Here is a 26,157-nt window from a genome sequence, read left to right as displayed (position 1 = left end):
TTGGTCCGATCCCTACTCCTTCTACTCATCCGAGGAGGAGGAATTAGACAATCGTTACAGAATCATCCACCTACCAAGGACCAAGCGGCGTGGGAGAAAGCAACAGCGATCGCAGGATTCATGGACATGGGAGGAAATATTGGACGGTAAAGGTCCATGGGCACAGCCAGGAGAATATCGCCGCCCCAAAGCTGAGCTGGAGGCAGCGAAAGCAGAGAGGCGGCGTTTTGAGGAGCTAGCCCGGAAGCAGGAGAAGGATCTGGGCTACACTACGTGGGAGGAGATCGACAGGTGAGCGATCGACCCAAGGAGAGTGCCGGAGCCCGCCTGGGATTCTCTGGCGCAGTGTGAGGAGGGATACCGGCGAATGGAGGCAGCGCGACGACGCGGTAGGAAGCCTGTTAGTCAAGCCCAAAAATGTATTGGGGGGGGGGGGGGGCTAAAGGGTAGTGTGGCGAAGTCAGGTAGGAGACCTGCGCCAACTTCCCGATCTTTACCGTGGAGAGCGAGAGTACGGGCAGACACCGTGTTATGCGGTAGAGCGCACGGTGTCTCCTGTACGTGTGCATAGCCCGGTGCGGGTTATTCCACCTCCCCGCACTGGCAGGGCTAGATTGAGTATTGAGCCGGATGTCATGAAGCCGGCCCAACGCATCTGGCCTCCAGTGCGTCTCCTCGGGCCGGCATACATGGCACCAGCCTTACGCATGGTGTCCCCGGTTCGCATACACAGCCCAGTGCGGGTTATTCCACCTCCCCGCACTGGTCGGGCTACGGGGAGCATACAACCAGGTAAGGTTGGGCAGGCTCAGTACTCAAGGGAGCCAGTACGCCTGCATGGTCCGGTATATCCGGCGCCACCTCCCCGCCCCAGCCCAGTACCACCAGTGCTTACACCACGCACCAGGCTTCCTGTGCGTCTCCAGAGCCCTGTTCCTCCTCCACGCACTAGCCCTATGGTGCGTGTCTTCAGCCCGGTACCACCAGTTCCGGCACCACGCAACAAGCCTCCTGTGCGTCTCCAGAGCCCTGTTCATCCTCCACGCACTAGCCCTATGGTGCGTGTCTTCAGCCCGGTACCACCAGTTCCGGCACCACGCACCAAGCCTCCTGTGCGTCTCCAGAGCCCTGTTCTCCACGCACTAGCCCTGTGGTGCGTGTCTCCAGCCCAGTACCTCCAGTTCCGGTACCACGCACCAAGCCTCCTGTGCGCCTCCAGAGTCCTGTGCGTCCTGTTGCTGCTCCCCGCACTAGCCTGAAGGTGCGTGTCCTTAGCCCGGTACCTCCAGTTCCGGCACCACGCACCAGGCCTACAGTGCGCCTTAGCCGGCCAGAGTCTGCCGTCTGCCCAGCGGCGCCTGAACTGCCCGTCTGCCCAACGCCGTCTGAGCTGTCCGTCTGCCAAGCGCCGCCTGAACTGCCCGTCTGTCCTGAGCCTTCAAAGCCGCCCGTCTGTACTGAGCCTTCAAAGCCGCCCGTCTGTACTGAGCCTTCAAAGCCGCCCGTCTGTACTGAGCCTTCAAAGCCGCCCGTCTGTACTGAGCCTTCAGAGCCAGACAGGAGCCGCTAGAGCCGTCCGCCAGACAGGAGCAGCCAGAGCCTTCCGCCAGACAGGAGCAGCCAGAGCCTTCCGCCAGACAGGAGCAGCCAGAGCCTTTCGCCAGCCATGAGCAGCCAGAGCCGCCAGCCAGCCATGAGCAGCCAGAGCCGCCAGCCAGCCATGAGCAGCCAGAGCCGCCAGCCAGCCATGAGCAGCCAGAGCCGCCAGCCAGCCATGAGCAGCCAGAGCCGCCAGCCAGCCATGAGCAGCCAGAGCCGCCAGCCAGCCATGAGCAGCCAGAGCCGCCAGCCAGCCAGGATCCGCCAGAGCCGCCAGCCAGCCAGGATCCGCCAGAGCCGCCAGCCAGCCAGGATCCGCCAGAGCCGCCAGCCAGCCAGGATCCGCCAGAGCCAGCCAGCCAGGATCCGCCCCTCAGTCCGGAGCTGCCCCTCATTCCGGTGTTGTAATTTTCCAAGTGTTTTTCGTGTTCGTCTTGTCTTTAAATAAATTCATTCATGTATTCATCTACCGCTGCATTTTGGACCGATCTCCAACTCCTTCTCCTCATCCGAGGAGGAGGAATTAGACAGCCGTTACAATCTCTTTTGGTTTAACCAATCCCTTTTGGTTTAATTCATCCCCTTTTGGTTTAACCCATCCCCTTTGGTTTAACCCATCCCCTTTGGTTTAACCCATCTCCTTTGGTTTAACCCACCCCTTTTGGTTTAACCCATCCCCTTTGGTTTAACCCATCTCTTTTGGTTTAACCAATCCCTTCTGGGGTAACCCACCCCTTTTGGTTAAAATCAGTGGTTCCCAAACTTTTTATAGTCCTGTACCCCTTCAAACATTCAACCTCCAGCCGCGTACCCCCTCTAGCACCAGGGTCAGCACACTCTCAAATGTTGTTTTTTGCCATCATTGTAAGCCTGCCATGCACACACTATACGATACATTTATTAAACATAAGAATGAGTGTGAGTTTTTGTCACAACCCGGCTTGTGGGAAGTGACAAAGAGCTCTTATAGGACCAAGGCACAGATAATGTGGTTTCAAAGGGCATCAGTGTCTTAACATGATTTGCCAAGGCAAGAAATCTATGAGCGCAGCCCTATCCAGAAATCTGGCTGTGGCTTCTGATTATATAAAAAATTCACAGAACTGCTTGTTGCAATTTCGATGAGTCTCTCTTGTTCAGATACCGGTATGTGGACTGGAGGCAGGGCATGAAAGGGATAACGAATCCAGTTGTTTGTGTCGTCCGTTTCGGGAAAGTACCTGCGTAATTGCGCACTCAGCTCACTCAGGTGCTTCACTATATCACATTTGACATTGTCTGTAAGCTTGAGTTCATTTGCACACAAAAAATCATACAATGATGGAAAGACCTGTGTGTTGTCCTTGTTAATGCAGACAGAAAAGAGCTCCAACTTCCTAAAGCCTTAACTTCCAACTTCCTACAGCCTTAATGTTGTCTTGCACATTGAATATAGTTGCGGAGAGTCTCTGTAATCCTAGATTCAGATCATTCAGGCGAGAAAAAACATCACCCAGATTGGCCAGTCGTGTGAGAAACTCATCATGCAAGCAGTCAGACAAGTGAAAATTATGGTCATTAAAGAAAACTTTAAGCTCTTCTCTCAATTCAAAAAAACGTGTCAATACTTTGCCCCTTGATAACCAGTGCACTTCTGTATGTTGTAAAAGCGTTACATGGTCGCTGCCCATATCATTGCATAATGCAGAAAATACACGAGAGTTCAGAGGCCTTGCTTTAACAAAGTTAACCATTTTCACTGTTGTGTCCAAAACATCTTTCAAGCTGTCAGGCATTCCCTTGGCAGCAAGAGCCTCTCGGTGGATGCTGCAGTGTACCCAAGTGGTGTCGGGGGCAACTGCTTGCATGCGCGTTACCACTCCACCATGTCTCCCTGTCATGGCTTTTGAGCCACCAGTACAGATACCAATACATCTTGACCACCAAAGTCCATTTGATGTCATAAAGCTGTCCAGTACTTTAAAAATATCCTCTCCTGTTGTCCTGGTTTCCAGTGGTTTGCAGAAGAGAATGTCTTCCTTAATTGACCCCCCCATAAATGTAACAGACATACCAGGAGCTGTGCCAGGCCCGCCACGTCTGTTGACTCATCCAGCTGTAATGCATAGAATTCACTGGCTTGTATGCAAAGCAGTAATTGTTTCAAAAAATCTCCTGCCATGTCACTGATGCGTCGTGAAACAGTGTTGTTTGATGAAGACATTGTCTGTATAGTTTTTTTGGCCTTTTCTCCCAGCGTCCGCGGCAGCAGGAAGAATTAAGTCCTCCACAATAGTATGGGGCTTGCCTGTCCTAACCACTCGGTAGCTCACCATTTAAGACACTTCTAGCCCCTTCTTAGTAATGGTATCTGTTGCATTTATACATGTCTTACTACTCGAAAGACGTCTTTATTCTCGCTCAAAAAACTCCCGTGGCTTATGTTTCAAATTGTCATGTTTCATTTCGACATGTCTGCGCAAGAGGGAAGGTTTCCCGTGAGAGAGTAACAGTTAACGTGATTGGATGTTAATTATTTAATCAGGCTATCTGTATTTGACATGTTGTTGTTATTTCGCTGAACACTAGATGGTTAAATTTTATTTTTGCCAGTGAAACGAGGCTACTCAGGCGAGAAAAAAACCTTACCCAAATGTATAGCCCCATTGGAAAATATAAATGTACTGGTTGAATATGTGAAGAAATGATTTATCTTTTTTCTAAATATTATTATTATTATTTATTTTTTGTTAAATGTGAATCACATTTGTATTTGTCGTACCCTCGACGGCATTGCGCGTAACCCAGTTTGGGAATGCTTGGTTTAAACCATCCCTTTTGGTTTAACCAAATCCTTTTGGTTTAAACCATCCATTTTGGTTTAACCCATCCCTTTTGGCTTAACCCATCCCCTTTGGTTTAACCCATCCCTTTTGGCTTAACCCATCCCCTTTGGTTTAACCCATCCCCTTTGGTTTAACCCATCCCTTTTGGTTTAACCCATCCCTTTTCCAAGAGAGACTTGGACCTAGTGGCCATTTGTAACATTCTGTTCTGAGGCAGCATGCTATTTTGAGAATCAAAGCTGATATGTGCAGTCACAGTGTGAGTGCATGACTGTCTGTGTGCACACCCTCAGGGATACACAGTCACTGGTCACTGTGGAAACCTATGACCCTAGAGCATTCTGGGAAATGTGGTTTTGTACAGCTCATTTATTCACACAGCCAAACCATATTTTAATATGTGATGTTTCAATGTCATTGGGTTTCCCTTGTCAGTAAGTTAATTTATTGTCAGTAAGTTAATTTATTGTCAGTAAGTTAATTTATTGTCAGTAAGTTAATTTATTGTCAGCAAGTTAATTTATATGCGTCAGCGTCTCTCATGTTGCCTCATGTTTCTAGCAAAACCGGTTTACCTTCATATTTCAACATATCAGTCTACACCCCTCCATTCACAGCACAGGCTACAATAGCAGTCCCACATCCACCAGTGCCAGTGCATACTGCACCACTAGTGCCCCTCTCTTTGTTCTGTTGTTGTAGCATATGTAGTTGTAGTAACCGGTTTCATGGCCCTCTTGTCCTTGTGTCACCGTGTTTCCCTCTCTGCTTTAAATCACTCTTCCTGATGACTAACTGTAATGGATAGCCTTGTGTTGTAGTCTATTTCTCAAAGACAGGCGCCTGGTTGAAGGCGTTGGAGCCTGGGCCTCCTGTGATATGGAGTTCTTGAATAGAATAGAATATAATATAGTAGAATACAATACAATAATGATTCTTGACCACATGACTATATGCTATAACTAGAGTCCAGAGTTCTCCCTGGTCAGGACATGTGGTCAGACAGGAAAGACTCCAGGCCCTAAGTGTATGGAGTAGAATAGAAGCACTTTGTTGTTACACTCAACAGCAAGCAGCACTATGAGAGCTGTGGCCAGCCCATCTGTTGAGATCTGTTGAGTTCTAGAGCCACTACCTTTACAGTGTATCTTCACTCATACAATCATGCCATACATGCCAGATCTGGAACCATTGGAACCATTGGAACATTGGAACCATCCACCTGGAAGTGTTTGCCTGATAATATATAATAATATATGCCATTTAACAGACGCTTTTATCCAAAGCGACTTACATTTCATGCATGCATACATTTTACATATGGGAGGCCCCGGGAATCGAACCCACAACCCTGGCAGTGCAGCCATGCTCTACCAACTGAAATGGTTTGACAATAGGAAAATCTATGTAAAATGTATCCCCTCTGCTTTGCAATGCATTAATGGCATTTACTTGTAAGTGTATTTATGAGATCTTATTTGCATATAGAGGAGGCTCAATATGAGGAAGGAAAGGTTATGCAGCCTGCTCGGCCTGTTCAGTGGAAATTAGTTCAAGTCAACCCTTGGGCTGTGTGTGTGTGTGTGTGTGTGTGTGTGTGTGTGTGTGTGTGTGTGTGTGTGTGTGTGTGTGTGTGTGTGTGTGTGTGTGTGTGTGTGTGTGTGTGTGTGTGTGTGTGTGTGTGTGTGTGTGTGTGTGTGTGTGTGTGTGTGTGTGTGTGTATTATCTAAACATGCTACCCAAGGAAGTAAATGTTTTTTTTGCTTTGTTAAATATATAATCAATTCCACATTGAATTTGATATCAAATTATGTATTTACGAAATGAAATTCTGACTGAGTATGTGGTTCTGTTTGAGTAATTGGTATTGACCCCATAAAAGCACAAAAATAGCCTGGTGGTAATGAACAAAGCAGAGAAAATGATGTTTTCATTTAGATTATTTCTACTGGCTTACAAGAGTTTATGCAAAACACTGTGAATATAAAGTAATTTACGTTTCAGAGCGTCACTAATGTCACCATGTTACTACACGGTAATATGCATTTCACCAGTTCGTTGAAGCGAATACAAAGCTTAGTGTAGAGTGGACCAGAATAACTAAGGGCATCCTGGGGAGCATTAGAGATCGTCAAAGTATTTTATTCAACATCTTTAACAAAATTGACCGAAATTTAGCTCATTTTATGAAAGAAAAAACGTGTATTATCATGTCAGATAGGGACACTTTTTAACCTCTTGATATAGACGATTAGATATCTTGCACCCCTATTGCATGAAATGGTGCGCTCCGTGCCTGCAGCCAGGTCTAGCCAGTGCTACAAAGCTGCCACATCATTGTGTGCCCAAAGGATCGCGGGGCTGAAGTGAGCTAACTCCACTGTTGACATTGTAAATCATGAATGAATGTCAAATGATTGCGGATGACCTGATTGCCGCTACCGAATGAATTGTTTTGGTGTGTCAATTATCCGCGGTGACGATCTTCAGTTAAAGCTATACCGCCGTAGCCTAACGTACCGGTGATAATCTATCTGACAGTGCGAGCCTCCCAATGACAGCTAATATAAGTGATGCAGCGGAACGTGCGCGTGTTTTTCTTGTTTTGGTAAACGCGAGATGAAGTCACCTGGAGTGAAAAGTCTGGTGGTTTGTGTATTTAGGGAATATGCAAGGCGCATGACACCAGAATGACTTTATTTTTCCCTTTCGGACTTTAACCCATCTCTTCAGAATATCCAATACGGAATGCAACAGAATCGGTGACCAAGGATACTGGAATACTTGCTGGCTGCCATCTGCTCAAGCAATATGCAATTACAATTCACCCAAATTCTTCATAGTCCTACTGAAGCAACAACGCTGGTCGGTTATGAAATAAAAATAGTCATTATGTCAAGAGCATTGGATTTTGTGAGCATCTCTTTTACTTGCTGCTGTGTGCGTTTCCCTGCAGGCTACCAGTGCCAATATTAGTATTTCCTTAATGACTGCCTATCTGTTGTTTTTATGAAGTGTTAGTGGTATTTATTCATCTTCTGAAGAGAGAGAAAGAGGACTGTTACATGCAATATATTCCCATCTTCAATGATCTTATACACAGAGATTTAAAGTGATTATTCTGATGGATGAGCATTAGTCATATTGGAGCCAATAGCATCATCTCATTCACCTCCATCAATCAAATGTTATTTATTATTTATAGGACACTTGACAGTAAACAGCCAGAACCTTTGTTTTTATCATTGAAAACAAAGGTTATTTCACCATTAGACTAAAGTCTTCAAGCTAAGGTGATTGGCCTCTGTCTGAGTGTGTGTGTGGAATGCTGGACATCAGAATGAAGGAGGCGTGTCGTATCTGTGCGCGTGAGCTCTGCGGTAACCAACGCCGGTGGATCTTCCACCCCACCTCCAAACTCAACCTCCAAGTGCTTCTGTCCCACGCCCTGGGGCAAGAGCTGACCCGGGATGGGCGCGGCGAATTCGCCTGTTCCAAGTGTGCCTTCATACTGGAGCGTATGTACAGGTTTGATACGGTCGTCGCCCGTGTGGAGGCTCTGTCCATCGAACGGCTGCAGAGGCTGCTCCAGGAGAAACACCGGCTACGGGGTCTCATCGGAGGCCTCTACCGGAAGACCAACGGGGAGGAGGGTGGCGGTGGTGGAGGGGTTGTTACCGGGCCTGGGGGTACGGGAGGAGGGGTACAGGGGGACGGTATGGTGGACATGTCTGGTCTGACCCATGCTAAGTACTGTGCTCTGCTCCAGGAGGACTTGGTGTACTCTCTGTATGAGTCCTGGGCTGAAGAGGGGTTGGGGGGTCATCATCATGGGCATCGCCCTCAATGCCCAGGGTCAGAGGTGACGGCTGTGGGGTCACAACGCTGTGGGACAGTCACACCTTCACATAGGAAGTGCCAAGGGTGCACAGCGTGGCGAGTCGTGGACTCGGACTACGAGGCTGTGTGTAAAGTACCAAGGAAGTTGGCACGAAGTATTTCCTGTGGCCCATCGACGAGGTATTCGGCCAGTGTGATTGGAGTAGAAAGAGGTAGAGGAGGGGAGGAAGAGCCAGAGGGGACCCACTCCTCGCTCACACTGGTCCCTGGGTCCAAGCTTCAGTCCCGGGCTTCAGACAGTGACCGTACCCTGATGGGTCGAGCCAGCTCCAGCCCCTCCATAGACTCCCTGGACATAGCTGGAGAATCTACCCGGCTGTCTGCTATCCAAGACGGGGCCGAGGGGCTAGGGGACCCCCGGGACCCCCTGGATGACCGGTTCTCTGACTCCCTGTCTGAGGAGCACGACCTGGTGACCCCGCTGAGATCCGCATCCCACCTCTCCCTGGTCCTCTGCCTGGTCCAGAACTGTGTGTACCGGCCCGTCCAGAGCCCCAAGGGAAGCAGATTGCCTGTGCTGCTCAGACAGAGCCCCAGCAATGGAAGCTCCAGACTTAGCTTCTATGAGCCGGCCTTGGGGTTGCTGCATCGAGGTTCGAATGGAGAGGGGGAGATTCATGGCCATGTACCCGACGTGGAGGCCCCTCTGATCAGGCTGGACAGTGAGATGGATGGGGGTCTGGACCTGGCTGAGATGGAGGAGCTGTGGGAGGATCTGTATCATGAGTGTCCTCTCCCACGCCCCCACCAGGTATACCACAGCAGCTCTCCAGCCGGCTCTCAAGCCAGCTCTGGACATCGGCTCACTAATCTCATGTTATTGTCTTTGCTCAAACTTGCCAGATACTAAAATCAGAAGGAGTGTTTTTCTTCCAATAGGATACCTTATTTTACTACAAATCGTATTTGTGGCATATTTAATAATCTGTTAGATGTAAAGAATATTCCAGGAGGTTACTTGGTTGTCTGTGAATCCAGCACACAGTGCAGTGCTTCCAACCGTGAGAATATTCCCGTTCTCTCCATGCTCCTAGCTAATTAGCTGGGTAATCCAGCTGTCCATCTCCATCACCTAAACCTCTCCTTCCCCCTCTCCAGAGAAGATGCACATTAGAGGATGTGCACTCTGTAGCACTTAAATCTGTGTGTGTGTGTGTGTGTGTGTGTGTGTGTGTGTGTGTGTGTGTGTGTGTGTGTGTGTGTGTGTGTGTGTGTGTGTGTGTGTGTGTGTGTGTGTGTGTGTAGGGTAGCGGTAGGGTAGCGTAGCGTAATGTAGGGTAGCGTAGCGTAGGGTAGTGTAATGTAGCGTAGGGTAATGTAGGGTAGCATAGTGTAGGGTAGTGTAATGTAGCGTAGGGTAATGTAGTGTAGCGTAGGGTAATGTAGTGTAGCGTAGGGTAATGTAGTGTAGCGTAGTGTAATGTAGTGTAGCGTAGGGTAATGTAGTGTAGCGTAGTGTAGTGTAGTGTAGGGTAATGTAGTGTAGCGTAGTGTAATGTAGTGTAGTGTAGGGTAATGTAGTGTAGCGTAGTGTAATGTAGTGTAGTGTAGCGTAGGGTAATGTAGTGTAGCGTAGGGTAATGTAGTGTAGCGTAGTGTAATGTAGTGTAGCGTAGGGTAATGTAGCGTAGTGTAATGTAGTGTAGGGTAATGTAGTGTAGCGTAGTGTAATGTAGTGTAGTGTAGGGTAATGTAGTGTAGCGTAGTGTAATGTAGTGTAGCGTAGGGTAATGTAGTGTAGCGTAGTGTAATGTAGTGTAGCGTAGGGTAATATAGTGTAGCGTAGTGTAATGTAGTGTAGTGTAGAGTAATGTAGTGTAGCGTAGTGTAATGCAGTGTAGCGTAGGGTAATGTAGTGTAGCGTAGTGTAATGTAGTGTAGCGTAGGGTAATGTAGTGTAATGTAGTGTAGCGTAGGGTAATATAGTGTAGCGTAGTGTAATGTAGTGTAGTGTAGAGTAATGTAGTGTAGCGTAGTGTAATGTAGTGTAGCGTAGGGTAATGTAGTGTAGCGTAGTGTAATGTAGTGTAGTGTAGGGTAGCGTAGCGAGAACCTATAAATATAGGATGTGAGTGCTGACATGTTAATGCTGTAAGGGTGTAAGGGTGATGCTAACACACTGGTTATGTAAGATAGGTTAAGAGCAGCACTAGATACCCCCCCCCCCCCCCCCACACACACACACACACACACACACACACACACACACACACACACACACACACACAAGAGAATATCCTCAGGATAAATCTGCTTTTAATAACACAGCTGAGTGAACATAATGTTTGGTTTCAAAAGTACAGTCCAGTTACCAACACAGCACTGCAGGGTTGGGGTCAGTTCCATTTAAAATCCAGCCTAGCTGGTAAAAGTGTTCTTCCTGAACTGACTAGAATTGAAATAGAATTGACTCTAACCCTGCAGCCCAGCTTGGTGCAGATTGGATTGTAATACTGTTTTGTCTGGCTACAGCAGGTTACTGTTTTGTCTGGCTACAGCAGGTTGGATTGTAATTCTGTTTTGTCTGGCTACAGCAGGTTACCGTTTTGTCTGGCTACAGCAGGTTACCGTTTTGTCTGGCAACAGCAGGCTACCGTTTTGTCTGGCTACAGCAGGTTACTGTTTTGTCTGGCTACAGCAGGTTGGATTGTAATACTATTTTGTCTGGCTACAGCAGGTTGGGTTGTAATACTGTTTTGTCTGGCTACAGCAGGTTACTGTTTTGTCTGGCTACAGCAGGTTAACCTCTGTGTGTGTGTGTGTGTGTGTGTGTGTGTGTGTGTGTGTGTGTGTGTGTGTGTGTGTGTGTGTGTGTGTGTGTGTGTGTGTGTGTGTGTGTGTGTGTGTGTGTGTGTGTGTGTGTGTGTGTGTGTGTGAGTGTGTGTGTGTGTGTGTGTGTGTGTTCACCCCTGTGTATGTGTGTATTCCAGACTCTGATCGAGGAGCAGCATAGCCAGTTGAACCAGTATGAATGTGCAGCAGGTCAGTGTATCAGTGAGCTGCAGAAGGCCCAGCTCCAGGTCCAGTCCCTGCAGACCAAGATCCAGGAGAGCGAGGCCAACAACACGGTACAGCTACACAGAAACATTACACATCCATACAACACACACACCAAACAGTACAGCTACACAGAGACATTACACATCCATACAACACACACACCAAACAGTACAGCTACACAGAGACATTACACATCCATACAACACACACACCAAACAGTACAGCTACACAGAGACCTTACACATCCATACAACACACACACACCAAACAGTACAGCTACACAGAGACATTGACATCCATACAACACACACACCAAACAGTACAGCTACACAGAGACATTACACATCCATACAACACACACACCAAACAGTACAGCTACACAGAGACATTACACATCCATACAACACACACACCAAACAGTACAGCTACACAGAGACCTTACACATCCATACAACACACACACCAAACAGTACAGCTACACAGAGACATTACACATCCATACAACACACACACCAAACAGTACAGCTACACAGAGACATTACCCATCCATACAACACACACACATGCACACAAACATGTGCATTCACACGCGCACACTCAGCGCACACATATATACACATGAATGCGCACACACACTCACGCGCACACACCAAACAGCACTGCTACAGAGAAACATTGGAGCACATAAGAAGAAATGTCTCCCTCTCCCCATCTACCTCCCCCTCTCCAGAAGCTGCAGGAGAAGCTCAGTGAGATGGAGTGTGATCTGCGTTCTATCCGTCAGGCAGCTCAGAACCAGGAACACACCATCCAGGGCCTGACCGACTCTGTCAGTACCAAGGACAACGAGGTGTGTGGTCTACCATGAATCACCGCCCCAGAAACATTTGAGACTAGTGACTAAAATCATACTAATATGTGCCAGTTAGAAGACACTTTTATCCAAAGCGACGTACAGTCGCCATGCAGACGTCTGGGTGGTCCCGGGAATTAAACCCACAATCCTGGGATTGCAGCACCATGCGCTATCAACTCAGCTACAGAGACCAACCATTACATCAGCAGTGATTTACAGAATATTCCCAGTGGAGGAAAAAGTACCCAATTGTCATACTTGAGTAAAAGTAAAGATACCTTAATAAAAAATGACTCACGTAAAAGTGAAAGTCACCCAGTAAAATACTACTTGAGTAAATTTGGTTTTAAATATACTAAAGTATCAAAAGTAAATGTAATTGCTAAAATATACTTAAGTATCAAAAGTAAAATTTAAAGTATAAATCATTTCAAATTCCTTATATTAAGCAACTCTTTTTCATTTACGGATAGCAAAGGGCACACTCATACACGCAGACATAATTTACAAACAAAGCATGTGTGTTTCGTGAGTCCGTGAGTCTGCCAGATCAGAGAAAGCAGGGTGACCAGGGATGTTCTCTTGATAAGTGCGTGAATTGGACCATTTTTCTGTCCTGCTAAGCGTTCAAAATGTAACGAGTACTTTTGATGTGTCACGTTCCTGACCTGTTTTCCCTTGTTTTGTATTTATTTAGTATGGTCAGGGCGTGAGTTGGGTGGGTTGTCTATGTGTGATTTTCTATGTTGGGATTTTGTGTTCGGCCTGGTATGATTCTCAATCAGAGGCAGCTGTCAATCGTTGTCCCTGATTGAGAATCATATTTAGGCAGCCTGGGTTTCACGTGTGTTTTGTGGGTGTTTGTCTACCGTGTTAGTGTTTTCACCACACGGTACTGTTTCGGTTTCCTGCACTTCGTTTATTGTTTTGTATTTCAGTGTTCAGTTTCGGTTTTAATAAATCATCATGAGCACGAACCACTCTGCATATTGGTCCGATCCTTCTCGCCTCTCCTCGTCCGATGAGGAGGACGACATAGACTATCGTTACATGATGTCAGGGAAAATGTATGGAGTAAAAAGTTAATTATTTTCTTTACAAATATACTGAAGTAAAAGTAAAAGTTGTCAAAAATATAAATAGTAAAGAACAAATACCCCCCAAAACGACTTAAGTAGTACTTTAAACTATTTCTACTTAAGTACTTTACACTACTGAATATTCCTCCTCAGGCCCAGGAGTTGTACCAGTTAATTGAGGGGCAGAACACCACACTGTGTAAACTGAGAGAGATGGCCCACCACAACCAGATCACGCAACATCAGGTGAGACCTCACACACCCCAGACAGATCCAGATAAAACACTGAGCAGGATACGGGTTAATGAAGAGCCATAATAACCCAACTGTTGATAGATAGATGGAGACAGACACCCTTCCTCCCCATGCCCAGACTAACCCCAGGGGTTCTTGTTTGTTTGGTCTGCTCTCCCAGGCTCCAGAGGGAGGCAGTGAGGTTGCGGGTCTAGCCCAGCTGCAGGGTGAGTTAGTGGGGGTACAGAGCTCTCTGTTTACCCTGGGTCTGGAGCTGGAAGCCAGTCAAAGAGCTCAAAGACAGAGCCAGAGACAGGCTGAGGACCTGACCAGAGCTAAAGACAGGCTCCACTCTGACCTAAAGGAGGCACTGCAGCATAGGGAGGTCACCGACAAACACAACAAGGTCAGTGTGTGTGTGTGCGTGCTTGCGTGCGTCCGTCCGTGCATGTGCGTGCGTGTGTCTGGACCCCTGTGATGTAGGAGGTGTGTGTAACCTATCCTCTGTCCCACCGTAGGACTTGCTCAGTGCCCTGGCTCAGTCCCGCTCTGCGCTGCAGGCTAAAGAGGCTCAGCAGAAGGAGAGCGAGGCAGAGAAGCACATGGAGGTTCAGGAGAGAGACAAGAACATCACACAGCTCAAACTCTCCCTACAGGACAAGGAGAGCCAGCTACAGGTGAGACACACACACACACACACACACACACACACACACACACACACACACACACACACACACACACACACACACACACACACACACACACACACACACACACACACACACACACACACACACACTGAACATACACATAAGTGCACACACATACAGACATAAACACATACACACTAACCCTATCTCACTCTGTGTGTGTAGGAGTACTCTGAGCTCCTGGAATCAGTAGACAGCTCCAAACCCAGAGATATTCTGATGGACAAACTGAGAGAACGCATCAGGGACAGGGACAGAGCACTGGAGGTAAGAACGCACACACATACTGGATAATCATAATAATCATCATAATAATCATAATAATAATAATAACATAACAATAATAAGATCATAATAATGTAATGATAATAATAAGATAATAATAATAACAACACTGATAATAACAAAATAATAATAATACTGATCATAATTATAATAATAATAATATATTAATAATAGTGATCATAATAATAATCAAATCAAATCAAATGTATTTATATTGCCCTTCCTACATCAGCTGATATCTCAAAGTGCTGTACAGAAACCCAGCCTAAAACCCCAAACAGCAAGCAAATCATGTGTAGAAGCACGGTGGCTAGGAAAAACTCCCTAGAAAGGCCAGAACCTAGGAAGAAACCTAGAGAGGAACCAGGCTATGAGGGGTGGCCAGTCCTCTTCTGGCTGTGCCGGGTGGAGATTATAACAGAACATGGCCAAGATGTTCAAATGTTCATAAATGACCAGCAGGGTCAAATAATAATAATCACAGTAGTTGTCGAGGGTGCAACAAGTCAGAACCTCAGGAGTAAATGTCAGTTGGCTAATAATGATGATCATAATAATAAGATCCTAATACTACTACTACTAATAATAATAATACCGATCATAATAATAATAATAATAATACTGAACATAATAATAATAATGATCATAATAATAATAATAATAATGATCATAATAATAATAATAATGATCATAATAATAATAATAATAATATTGATCATAATAATAATAATAATACTGAACATAATAATAATAATAATAATAATACTGATCATAATAATAATAATATTGATCATAATAATAATGATCGTAATAATAATGATGATCATAATAATAATAATACAGATAATAATAATATTGATCATAATAATAATAATATTGATCATAATAATAATAATAATACTGATCATAATAAATAAATAAAATACTGATCATAATAATAATACTACTGATCATAATAATAATAATATTGATCATAATAATAATACTGGTCATAATAATAATACTGATCATAATAATAATAATGATAATACTGTTCTTTCTCTCTGTCCAGAATAATACATGTTCTTTCTCTCTGTCCAGCGGTCTATAGATGAGAAGTTCCGTTGTCTGGAGGAGAGGGAGGAGCAGGTGAGGAGTCTACAGCTGGCCCTCCGAGAGAAAGAACGAGACCTGGAGAGACTCCGCTGCATACTGCTCAACAACCAGGAGACCATCACGGTACACACACACACACACACACACACACACACACACACACACACACACACACACACACACACACACACACACACACACACACACACACACACACACACACACACACACACACACACACATGTTTAGACTGTGTGTCCTACAGTACATTGATATGTTTAGACTGTGTCCTACAGTACATTGATATGTTTAGACTGTGTGTCCTACAGTACATTGATATGTTTAGACTGTGTGTCATACAGTACATTGATATGTTTAGACTGTGTGTCATACAGTACATTGATATGTTTAGACTGTGTCCTACAGTACATTGATATGTTTAGACTGTGTGTCCTACAGTACATTGATATGTTTAGACTGTGTCCTACAGTACATTGATATGTTTAGACTGTGTGTCATACAGTACATTGATATGTTTAGACTGTGTCCTACAGTACATTGATATGTTTAGACTGTGTGTCATACAGTACATTGACATGTTTAGACTGTGTGTCCTACAGTACATTGATATGTTTAGACTGTGTCCTACAGTACATTGATATGTTTAGACTGTGTTTGTATAGAGTCTGGACGCGTTGGTGCGGGGTAAGGAGCTGGATGTGGAGCAGGCAGCAGAAGCCCACAGGAACCTGCAGTGGCTCCAGCAGCAGAGTGAGGAGAGAGAGAAGAGCACTCTGAGAGAGAGAGACACACTCATCAACCAGCTACAGTTTGCCCTGCAGACACGCAGCCGGGAGACACAGGTAAACACACACATACATACAGTACACATATGGCAGGTAGCCTAGTGGTTAGAGTGTTGGGCCAGTAATTGGAAGGTTGCTGGATCGAGTCCCTGAGCTGACAAGGTGAAAATCTGTCGTTCTTCCCCTGAGCAAGGCAGTTAACCCACTGTTCCCCGGACACACACACACACGCTAAACTAAATCTACACTAGGTCACGCTAGTGAGGACTGGCTATAGCACCAGTTTGCATTCTGTTTGCTCTTGTAACCAAAGTACAACCAGTCTACTAATGTCTGCCCATTGTTGAAGCTTTTCATTGTTGGCTGAAATAAGTGACTTGCAATGGTAGTCCAACAAGAAAATCCTGCTCTTATTTCTGACCCTTACAAATACAACAGGTGTACTGATAATCTGTCTGTCTGTCTGTCTGTCTGTCTGTCTGTCTGTCTGTCTGTCTGTCTGTCTGTCTGTCTGTCTGTCTGTCTGTCTGTCTGTCTGTCTGTCTGTCTGTCTGTCTGTCTGTCTGTCTGTCTGTCTGTCTGTCTGTCTGTCTGTCTGTCTGTCTGTCTGTCTGTCTGTGTAGGACCTGACGGCAGCCCTCCTGGCTAAGGTCCAGGCAGGCCCCAGTGAGGTGGTGGAGGAGCTGAAGGCTCGCCTCGCACTGAAGGAGAAACTGTTCCAGGAACTTCTATCAGACCGCAACCGCCAGAGCCACGAACACCAAGCACAGGTCCAGGACCTGCTCAGCACCATCAGCACCAAGGACCAGTACATACAGGTACCACACACACACACACACACACACACACACACACACACACACACACACACACACACACACACACACACACACACACACACACACACACACACACACACACACACACACACACACACACACACCACTGATCTAGGATCTGTCTCTGAGAATCAGCTCATATCAGCTTTTCAGTGCACCCAGCCCAACAGCAGTATATTATAGAAATTGAATGATATACTGTAGAATGGACATATAAAGCGATAGTCGATTTCAGATTCTCTTTTCTTTTTTCCACCTCTCTCTCTCCACACCATTTTCCTCTCCCTCTACTTCCCTACCGCCTCCTCTCTCTCAGGACTGCTCTGATAGGCTCTCCCAGGTGATTGGCGAGCGGACGGGCCAGCTGCAGGAGCTGCACAGGCAGCTGTCATCACGGGAACGGGAGATGGGCGAGCTGCGGAAGGAGAGAGAGAGGGAGAGAACGGGAGAGGCAGAGCAACTGCAGAACCTACTAAAAGAGAAAGGGACTTTTATCCAGGTAAATTCTGAGACATTGGAGAAACACATTGTGTGTGTGTGTACCTCTCTCTCTCTCTCTCTCTCTCTCTCTCTCTCTCTCTCTCTCTCTCTCTCTCTCTCTCTCTCTCTCTCTCTCTCTATCTCTCTCTCTCTCTCTCTCTCTCTGTTATGAAACTGTACATTTCCACACTAGCTTATATAAATTAGACTAGACTCACACAAGCACACATGCGTACCATACCAAAAAACTTTCAACAGAGTCTCAAGTAGTAAAACTGTCATAACATAACACTACACTGTCCTCCCTCTACAGAGTCTGATGCAGGGCCAGGAGGAGAGCATGGAGCCCTCCACACAAGAGGGGGCAGCAGAGGTACATGCCATCCAGGAAGAGCTGCAGCTGGTCAGGAAGAAAGAGAGGGAGGCTCAGCTGGAGCTCTCAGCCCTGCGCTCAGCTCTCACACAGGCCCAGCAGCAGGCCCTAAAGCAGGAGGATAGATTTAAGATCCTGGCCCCAGAAATAACAGTCAGGGACCAGCCCTCCAGCACTGACCACCAGGTATCCCTCTCTGCCTAAATTCTTTATTGCCTACAACATTGTCCTTGTTAAGGTCTGGTGTCTAGCCTACTGAGTGGAGTGTGTGTCAACAATTTCTCTCTCTCTCGTTCTGTCTCTCACTCTGTCTCTTCCTCCCCCTCTCCTTCCCTCTCTGTCAGAGTGTGTTGGAACAGTTGGTCAATGAGTACCACAGGCTGAACAATGCTTTGAGGGCAGAGAAGAGGCTGTACCAGAGTCTGAACCACATCCAGACTAGAGGAGACAGGTAGAAGACAGGCCTTTACTGAGGCTAAGAATACACACATCTGGGTACCTAACAATACACACCTGGGTACCTAATACACACCTGGGTACCTAACAATACACACCTGGGTACCTAACAATACACACACCTGGGGACCTAACAATACACACCTGGGTACCTAACAATACACACCTGAGTACCTAACAATACACACCTGGGTACCTAACAATACACACCTGGGTACCTAACAATACATACCTGGGTACCTAACAACACACACCTGGGTACCTAACAATACACACCTGGGTACCTAACAATACACATCTGGGTACCTAACAATACACACCTGGGTACCTAACAATACACACCTGGGTACCTAACAATACACACATCTGTTGACAGGCAGGTACATACGAAGCTTCAGTGTCGGTAGACATTGTTATATACAGTTGTAGGCCAGGTAAAACTGTTCAAACCATGCAATCAGTTTTGAGGACGTTTGTGTTTGTGCGTTGTGTCATTGCCCCTCTCCCAGCAGCTCAGAGAAGACCCAGGACCTGCTCACAGAACTGGACTCTGTTCAGGCATTGCGAGGGCAACTGGAGGAGGTCCTAACTAGGACCCGGAAGACGGCCCTGGCACTGGAGAAGGCAGCTAAGAGGCAGTCTGACTTTGGAGGTGGGGACGGGCAGGGACCGGCCGACAGGGCTACAGGGGGCACTGTTACTAACTCTCTGGGATATTCTGTCTAGCCATTTCACCATGAGTCAGACAAATGCACTGCAGGTAGAAGTTGCCCTTAGTTGCAGATCTAGGATCAGTTTACATTCACCTAAATCCTAACCTTAACCATTACAGGAAAAAACACAATGCTGACCTAAGATCAGTGACTATGGGCAACTTCGTTCCTCTTTGGATGACATAGACACCACACAATAACCGATGCCTGTTCTAACCAACAACACATTTTTGGGGTGGTTTTAGTTATATTATAATGTGGCAACATGAACCTTATTAATATATTCAGTGTGTTTTGGATTGTTGTTTTTTTATATTGTTTTGCGAAATGCCTCCGTGTTGCTTGTTCTGTAATGCCATTTTGTATTGGACTGTGTCTCTGTGTCAATGTTTCCAGCCTTATCGTCACAGTGATGTCATGTGGTGTGTAGATAGCCCAGCTCATGCATTACAGTGAAACGACTTCAAGTCGTCCATCTTATTTTTTATACCATCTTTGTGTACACAATGTAAGCAGGTCCAAGATATACTTCAGCTGAAATCAAGATGATGGCCAAGTAGTTCCCTCTTATAATTCCTGTAACTTCAGATCTAGGTTCCATTCCATGGGTTTTAAAGTGCCTATCATTTGGTCGCAGATATTCTGAGTCTCAGACGATGCATGAACAACTAGATTAGTAGTCAATAGTGTTTGCTTATCGAAGTAAATAAAGTAAGAATCCTTACCCTAGTTATTTGTTGTTGCAAAACTAAAACCTTGCGCTTATCAATCTTAGCTACACCACAACCCAAGTGTCTTAGCTACACCACAACCCAAGTGTCTTAGATACACCACAACCCAAGTGTCTTAGATACACCACAACCCAAGTGTCTTAGATACACCACAACCCAAGTGTCTTAGCTACACCACAACCCAAGTGTCTTAGCTACACCACAACCCAAGGGTCTTAGATACACCACAACCCAAGTGTCTTAGCTACACCACAACCCAAGTGTCTTAGCTACACCACAACCCAAGTGTCTTAGCTACACCACAACCCAAGTGTCTTAGCTACACCACAACCCAAGTGTCTTAGCTACACCACAACCCAAGTGTCTTAGATACACCACAACCCAAGTGTCTTAGATACACCACAACCCAAGTGTCTTAGCTACACCACAACCCAAGTGTCTTAGCTACACCACAACCCAAGTGTCTTAGCTACACCACAACCCAAGTGTCTTAGCTACACCACAACCCAAGTGTCTTAGCTACACCACAACCCAAGTGTCTTAGATACACCACAACCCAAGTGTCTTAGCTACACCACAACCCAAGTGTCTTAGCTACACCACAACCCAAGTGTCTTAGCTACACCACAACCCAAGTGTCTTAGCTACACCACAACCCAAGTGTCTTAGCTACACCACAACCCAAGTGTCTTAGATACACCACAACCCAAGTGTCTTAGCTACACCACAACCCAAGGGTCTTAGATACACCACAACCCAAGTGTCTTAGCTACATCACAACCCAAGTGTCTTAGATACACCACAACCCAAGTGTCTTAGCTACACCACAACCCAAGTGTCTTAGATACACCACAACCCAAGTGTCTTAGATACACCACAACCCAAGTGTCTTAGCTACACCACAACCCAAGTGTCTTAGCTACACCACAACCCAAGTGTCTTAGCTACACCACAACCCAAGTGTCTTAGATACACCACAACCCAAGTGTCTTAGCTACACCACAACCCAAGTGTCTTAGCTACACCACAACCCAAGGGTCTTAGCTACACCACAACCCAAGTGTCTTAGATACACCACAACCCAAGTGTCTTAGATACACCACAACCCAAGTGTCTTAGCTACACCACAACCCAAGTGTCTTAGATACACCACAACCCAAGTGTCTTAGCTACACCACAACCCAAGTGTCTTAGCTACCTCACAACCCAAGTGTCTTAGCTACACCACAACCCAAGTGTCTTAGCTACACCACAACCCAAGTGTCTTAGCTACCTCACAACCCAAGTGTCTTAGATACACCACAACCCAAGTGTCTTAGCTACACCACAACCCAAGTGTCTTAGATACACCACAACCCAAGTGTCTTAGCTACACCACAACCCAAGTGTCTTAGATACACCACAACCCAAGTGTCTTAGCTACACCACAACCCAAGTGTCTTAGCTACACCACAACCCAAGTGTCTTAGCTACACCACAACCCAAGTGTCTTAGCTACACCACAACCCAAGTGTCTTAGCTACACCACAACCCAAGTGTCTTAGCTACACCACAACCCAAGTGTCTTAGCTACACCACAACCCAAGTGTCTTAGCTACACCACAACCCAAGTGTCTTAGATACACCACAACCCAAGTGTCTTAGATACACCACAACCCAAGTGTCTTAGCTACACCACAACCCAAGTGTCTTAGATACACCACAACCCAAGTGTCTTAGCTACACCACAACCCAAGTGTCTTAGATACACCACAACCCAAGTGTCTTAGCTACACCACAACCCAAGTGTCTTAGATACACCACAACCCAAGTATCTTAGCTACACCACAACCCAAGTGTCTTAGCTACACCACAACCCAAGTGTCTTAGATACACCACAACCCAAGTGTCTTAGCTACACCACAACCCAAGTGTCTTAGCTACACCACAACCCAAGTGTCTTAGCTACACCACAACCCAAGTGTCTTAGCTACACCACAACCCAAGTGTCTTAGCTACACCACAACCCAAGTGTCTTAGATACACCACAACCCAAGTGTCTTAGCTACACCACAACCCAAGTGTCTTAGCTACACCACAACCCAAGTGTCTTAGATACACCACAACCCAAGTGTCTTAGCTACACCACAACCCAAGTGTCTTAGATACACCACAACCCAAGTGTCTTAGATACACCACAACCCAAGTGTCTTAGCTACACCACAACCCAAGTGTCTTAGATACACCACAACCCAAGTGTCTTAGCTACACCACAACCCAAGTGTCTTAGATACACCACAACCCAAGTGTCTTAGCTACACCACAACCCAAGTGTCTTAGCTACACCACAACCCAAGTGTCTTAGATACACCACAACCCAAGTGTCTTAACTACACCACAACCCAAGTGTCTTAGATACACCACAACCCAAGTGTCTTAGCTACACCACAACCCAAGTGTCTTAGATACACCACAACCCAAGTGTCTTAGATACACCACAACCCAAGTGTCTTAGCTACACCACAACCCAAGTGTCTTAGATACACCACAACCCAAGTGTCTTAGCTACACCACAACCCAAGTGTCTTAGATACATCACAACCCAAGTGTCTTAGATACACCACAACCCAAGTGTCTTAGCTACACCACAACCCAAGTGTCTTAGATACACCACAACCCAAGTGTCTTAGATACACCACAACCCAAGTGTCTTAGCTACACCACAACCCAAGTGTCTTAGATACACCACAACCCAAGTGTCTTAGCTACACCACAACCCAAGGGTCTTAGCTACACCACAACCCAAGGGTCTTAGATACACCACAACCCAAGTGTCTTAGATACACCACAACCCAAGTGTCTTAGATACACCACAACCCAAGTGTCTTAGCTACACCACAACCCAAGTGTCTTAGCTACACCACAACCCAAGTGTCTTAGATACACCACAACCCAAGTGTCTTAGATACACCACAACCCAAGTGTCTTAGATACACCACAACCCAAGTGTCTTAGATACACCACAACCCAAGTGTCTTAGATACACCACAACCCAAGTGTCTTAGCTACACCACAACCCAAGTGTCTTAGCTACACCACAACCCAAGTGTCTTAGCTACACCACAACCCAAGTGTCTTAGATACACCACAACCCAAGTGTCTTAGATACACCACAACCCAAGTGTCTTAGATACACCACAACCCAAGTGTCTTAGCTACACCACAACCCAAGGGTCTTAGCTACACCACAACCCAAGTGTCTTAGCTACACCACAACCCAAGTGTCTTAGCTACACCACAACCCAAGTGTCTTAGCTACACCACAACCCAAGTGTCTTAGATACACCACAACCCAAGTGTCTTAGCTACACCACAACCCAAGTGTCTTAGATACACCACAACCCAAGTGTCTTAGATACACCACAACCCAAGTGTCTTAGCTACACCACAACCCAAGTGTCTTAGCTACACCACAACCCAAGTGTCTTAGATACACCACAACCCAAGTGTCTTAGCTACACCACAACCCAAGTGTCTTAGATACACCACAACCCAAGTGTCTTAGCTACACCACAACCCAAGGGTCTTAGCTACACCACAACCCAAGTGTCTTAGATACACCACAACCCAAGTGTCTTAGATACACCACAACCCAAGTGTCTTAGCTACACCACAACCCAAGTGTCTTAGATACACCACAACCCAAGTGTCTTAGCTACACCACAACCCAAGTGTCTTAGCTACACCACAACCCAAGTGTCTTAGCTACACCACAACCCAAGGGTCTTAGCTACACCACAACCCAAGTGTCTTAGCTACACCACAACCCAAGTGTCTTAGCTACACCACAACCCAAGTGTCTTAGATACACCACAACCCAAGTGTCTTAGCTACACCACAACCCAAGTGTCTTAGATACACCACAACCCAAGTGTCTTAGATACACCACAACCCAAGTATCTTAGATACACCACAACCCAAGTGTCTTAGATACACCACAACCCAAGTGTCTTAGCTACACCACAACCCAAGTGTCTTAGATACACCACAACCCAAGTGTCTTAGATACACCACAACCCAAGTATCTTAGATACACCACAACCCAAGTGTCTTAGATACACCACAACCCAAGTGTCTTAGATACACCACAACCCAAGTGTCTTAGCTACACCACAACCCAAGTGTCTTAGATACACCACAACCCAAGTGTCTTAGCTACACCACAACCCAAGGGTCTTAGATACACCACAACCCAAGTGTCTTAGCTACACCACAACCCAAGTGTCTTAGCTACACCACAACCCAAGGGTCTTAGCTACACCACAACCCAAGTGTCTTAGCTACACCACAACCCAAGTGTCTATTTGTTACATTTATAGATAGACTTTGTAATGATCACATAAAATGTGATAAAAACATGATGATAAGAGGATACCTAGTATCATTCGAGATTCGATTGGTTGGGACTGTTTAGGTTTTAAGGATTTTAGGATTAGTGAAGAAATTTTCCATTTAGATTTGGTGATGAAACGCACATTTTTTGTACTTCGAAATGGAAAGTAAAAAAATTATATTCCCTTTTTTATTTTATTTTTTATTGGGGACTGGATTGACTCTCCTTTTTGCCTCCTTATTCAACACAACAAACGTTCCCTTCTCCCCCGACTAGTAGAGAACAGATAAGGAGTGTTCTGTCTATCCCTGAGGTGAAAGAAAGAGAAAGTGACGATCATGTGCTCTTCTCATCCCTGTCTGAACAGCCACCTCTCTCTCCACACTGTATCCATAGTCTCTGTGTCCAAAACACACACTCTTAAAGGCCCAGTGCAGTCAAAAACGTGGTTTCCTGTGTTTTACATATATTTCCACACATGAGTTTAGAATATTCTGTGAAATTGTGAAAATTATGATAATGCCCTTTTAGTGTAAGAGCTGCTTGAAAAGACTGACTGAAATGTCTGCCTGTTTTGGTGGGGTGGAGTTTTGGCCGGTAAATTAGTTAATAGACCAATAAGAAAAAAGAAAAAGATCCTGCCAATCACAGCTAGTTTTCAGTTTTCCCCTCCCCACTCAGACCACTCCCAGACAGTCCTAGCAAAATTCTTGCTTGAGAAATTGCTCTTTACTAAGAAGCAATATTTGTTTATTTTTTTGACCATTTTAATTGAAAACTATCCCAGTATGGTACTTAATTGTTACCCAGAAATGATTTGATAATAAGATAAAAACAGATGCATTGGACCTTAAACCATTACCACCCACACACACAAACACTTGCACACGCACACACGCACACACACACACACACACACACACACACACACACACACACACACACACACACACACACACACACACACGCACACACACACACACACACACACACACACACACACACACACACACATAAATTCTAAGAATATCTTTAAAAGACACATTTTCTTTCATAGAAGAAAGAGATCTGTCATGTTTGGGAGCTAAACAACCATCTCTCTGTCTTAACCTATGACTTCTCTGCCACATGCATGACATCGCGGCATGCATTTCCTGCCTGCATGGCTATGTTTGATGTGATGCGTGAACAGTTATTGACAATTTAAATGCATCAATCTTACTATTGGGCATAAATAGAATATGATACGGTACTAATATGTGCCTCACACTACGTATAGAAATAGGATGATCTGAAGAAGAACATGAATATACAGAAGGGTATAAAACATGATTACTGCCTGTGTGTCACCGTCACTGCCAGGGGCTCCGGTAAGGACTGGACACATGAAGATGTCCCCTAACAGAAAAGACTAGTTCACACCCTCTTCATGTAATATCATGGAATTAATTACTTGTTACGGCTGTCGTCTGAATGAGACCAAGGTGCAGCGTGGTAGGCGTACATTTTGAATTTATTAAATGAACACCAAAAAAAACTAGATAAACGACACGTAAAGAAAAGTAGCGCTAAACCAGCAACTAACAAAAACAAGATCCCAACAACAGAAAGTGGGAAAAAGGGCTGCCTAAGTATGATTCCCAATCAGAGACAACGATAGACAGCTGCCTCTGATTGGGAACCATACTCGGCCAAAAACAAAGAAATAGACAACATAGAATGCCCACCCCAAATCACACCCTGACCTAACCAAATAGAGAAATAAAACGGCTCTCTAAGGTCAGGGCGCGACATTACTACA

General features: G+C 45.7%; 1 protein-coding gene across 7 annotated transcripts in view; it reads left to right on the top strand.

The window, feature by feature from the left end:
- LOC139550306 (myomegalin-like) overlaps nucleotides 1-26,157 on the top strand; it is a 121,410-nt gene that overhangs the window by 56,753 nt on the left and 38,500 nt on the right. For 4 of the 7 annotated variants that reach the window (XM_071361120.1, XM_071361118.1, XM_071361119.1 and 1 more), the window contains exons 1-14: nucleotides 7,350-9,075; nucleotides 11,255-11,392; nucleotides 12,055-12,174; nucleotides 13,413-13,505; nucleotides 13,675-13,899; nucleotides 14,012-14,170; nucleotides 14,372-14,473; nucleotides 15,572-15,709; nucleotides 16,270-16,449; nucleotides 17,016-17,210; nucleotides 17,548-17,730; nucleotides 18,025-18,270; nucleotides 18,429-18,535; nucleotides 19,050-19,192. In XM_071361120.1, coding sequence (XP_071217221.1) covers nucleotides 7,750-9,075; nucleotides 11,255-11,392; nucleotides 12,055-12,174; nucleotides 13,413-13,505; nucleotides 13,675-13,899; nucleotides 14,012-14,170; nucleotides 14,372-14,473; nucleotides 15,572-15,709; nucleotides 16,270-16,449; nucleotides 17,016-17,210; nucleotides 17,548-17,730; nucleotides 18,025-18,270; nucleotides 18,429-18,535; nucleotides 19,050-19,192 — 3,355 coding nt within the window. In that variant the 5' untranslated portion in view covers nucleotides 7,350-7,749. The other 3 variants (XM_071361122.1, XM_071361117.1, XM_071361121.1) reach the window with 3 other exon arrangements.

The sequence above is a fragment of the Salvelinus alpinus genome, chromosome 23 (assembly GCF_045679555.1).
Source record: "Salvelinus alpinus chromosome 23, SLU_Salpinus.1, whole genome shotgun sequence".
Classification (NCBI taxonomy): domain Eukaryota; kingdom Metazoa; phylum Chordata; class Actinopteri; order Salmoniformes; family Salmonidae; genus Salvelinus; species Salvelinus alpinus.
Note: the sequence above shows the minus strand (reverse complement) of the source record. Positions and strands in the feature narration are given on the sequence as shown.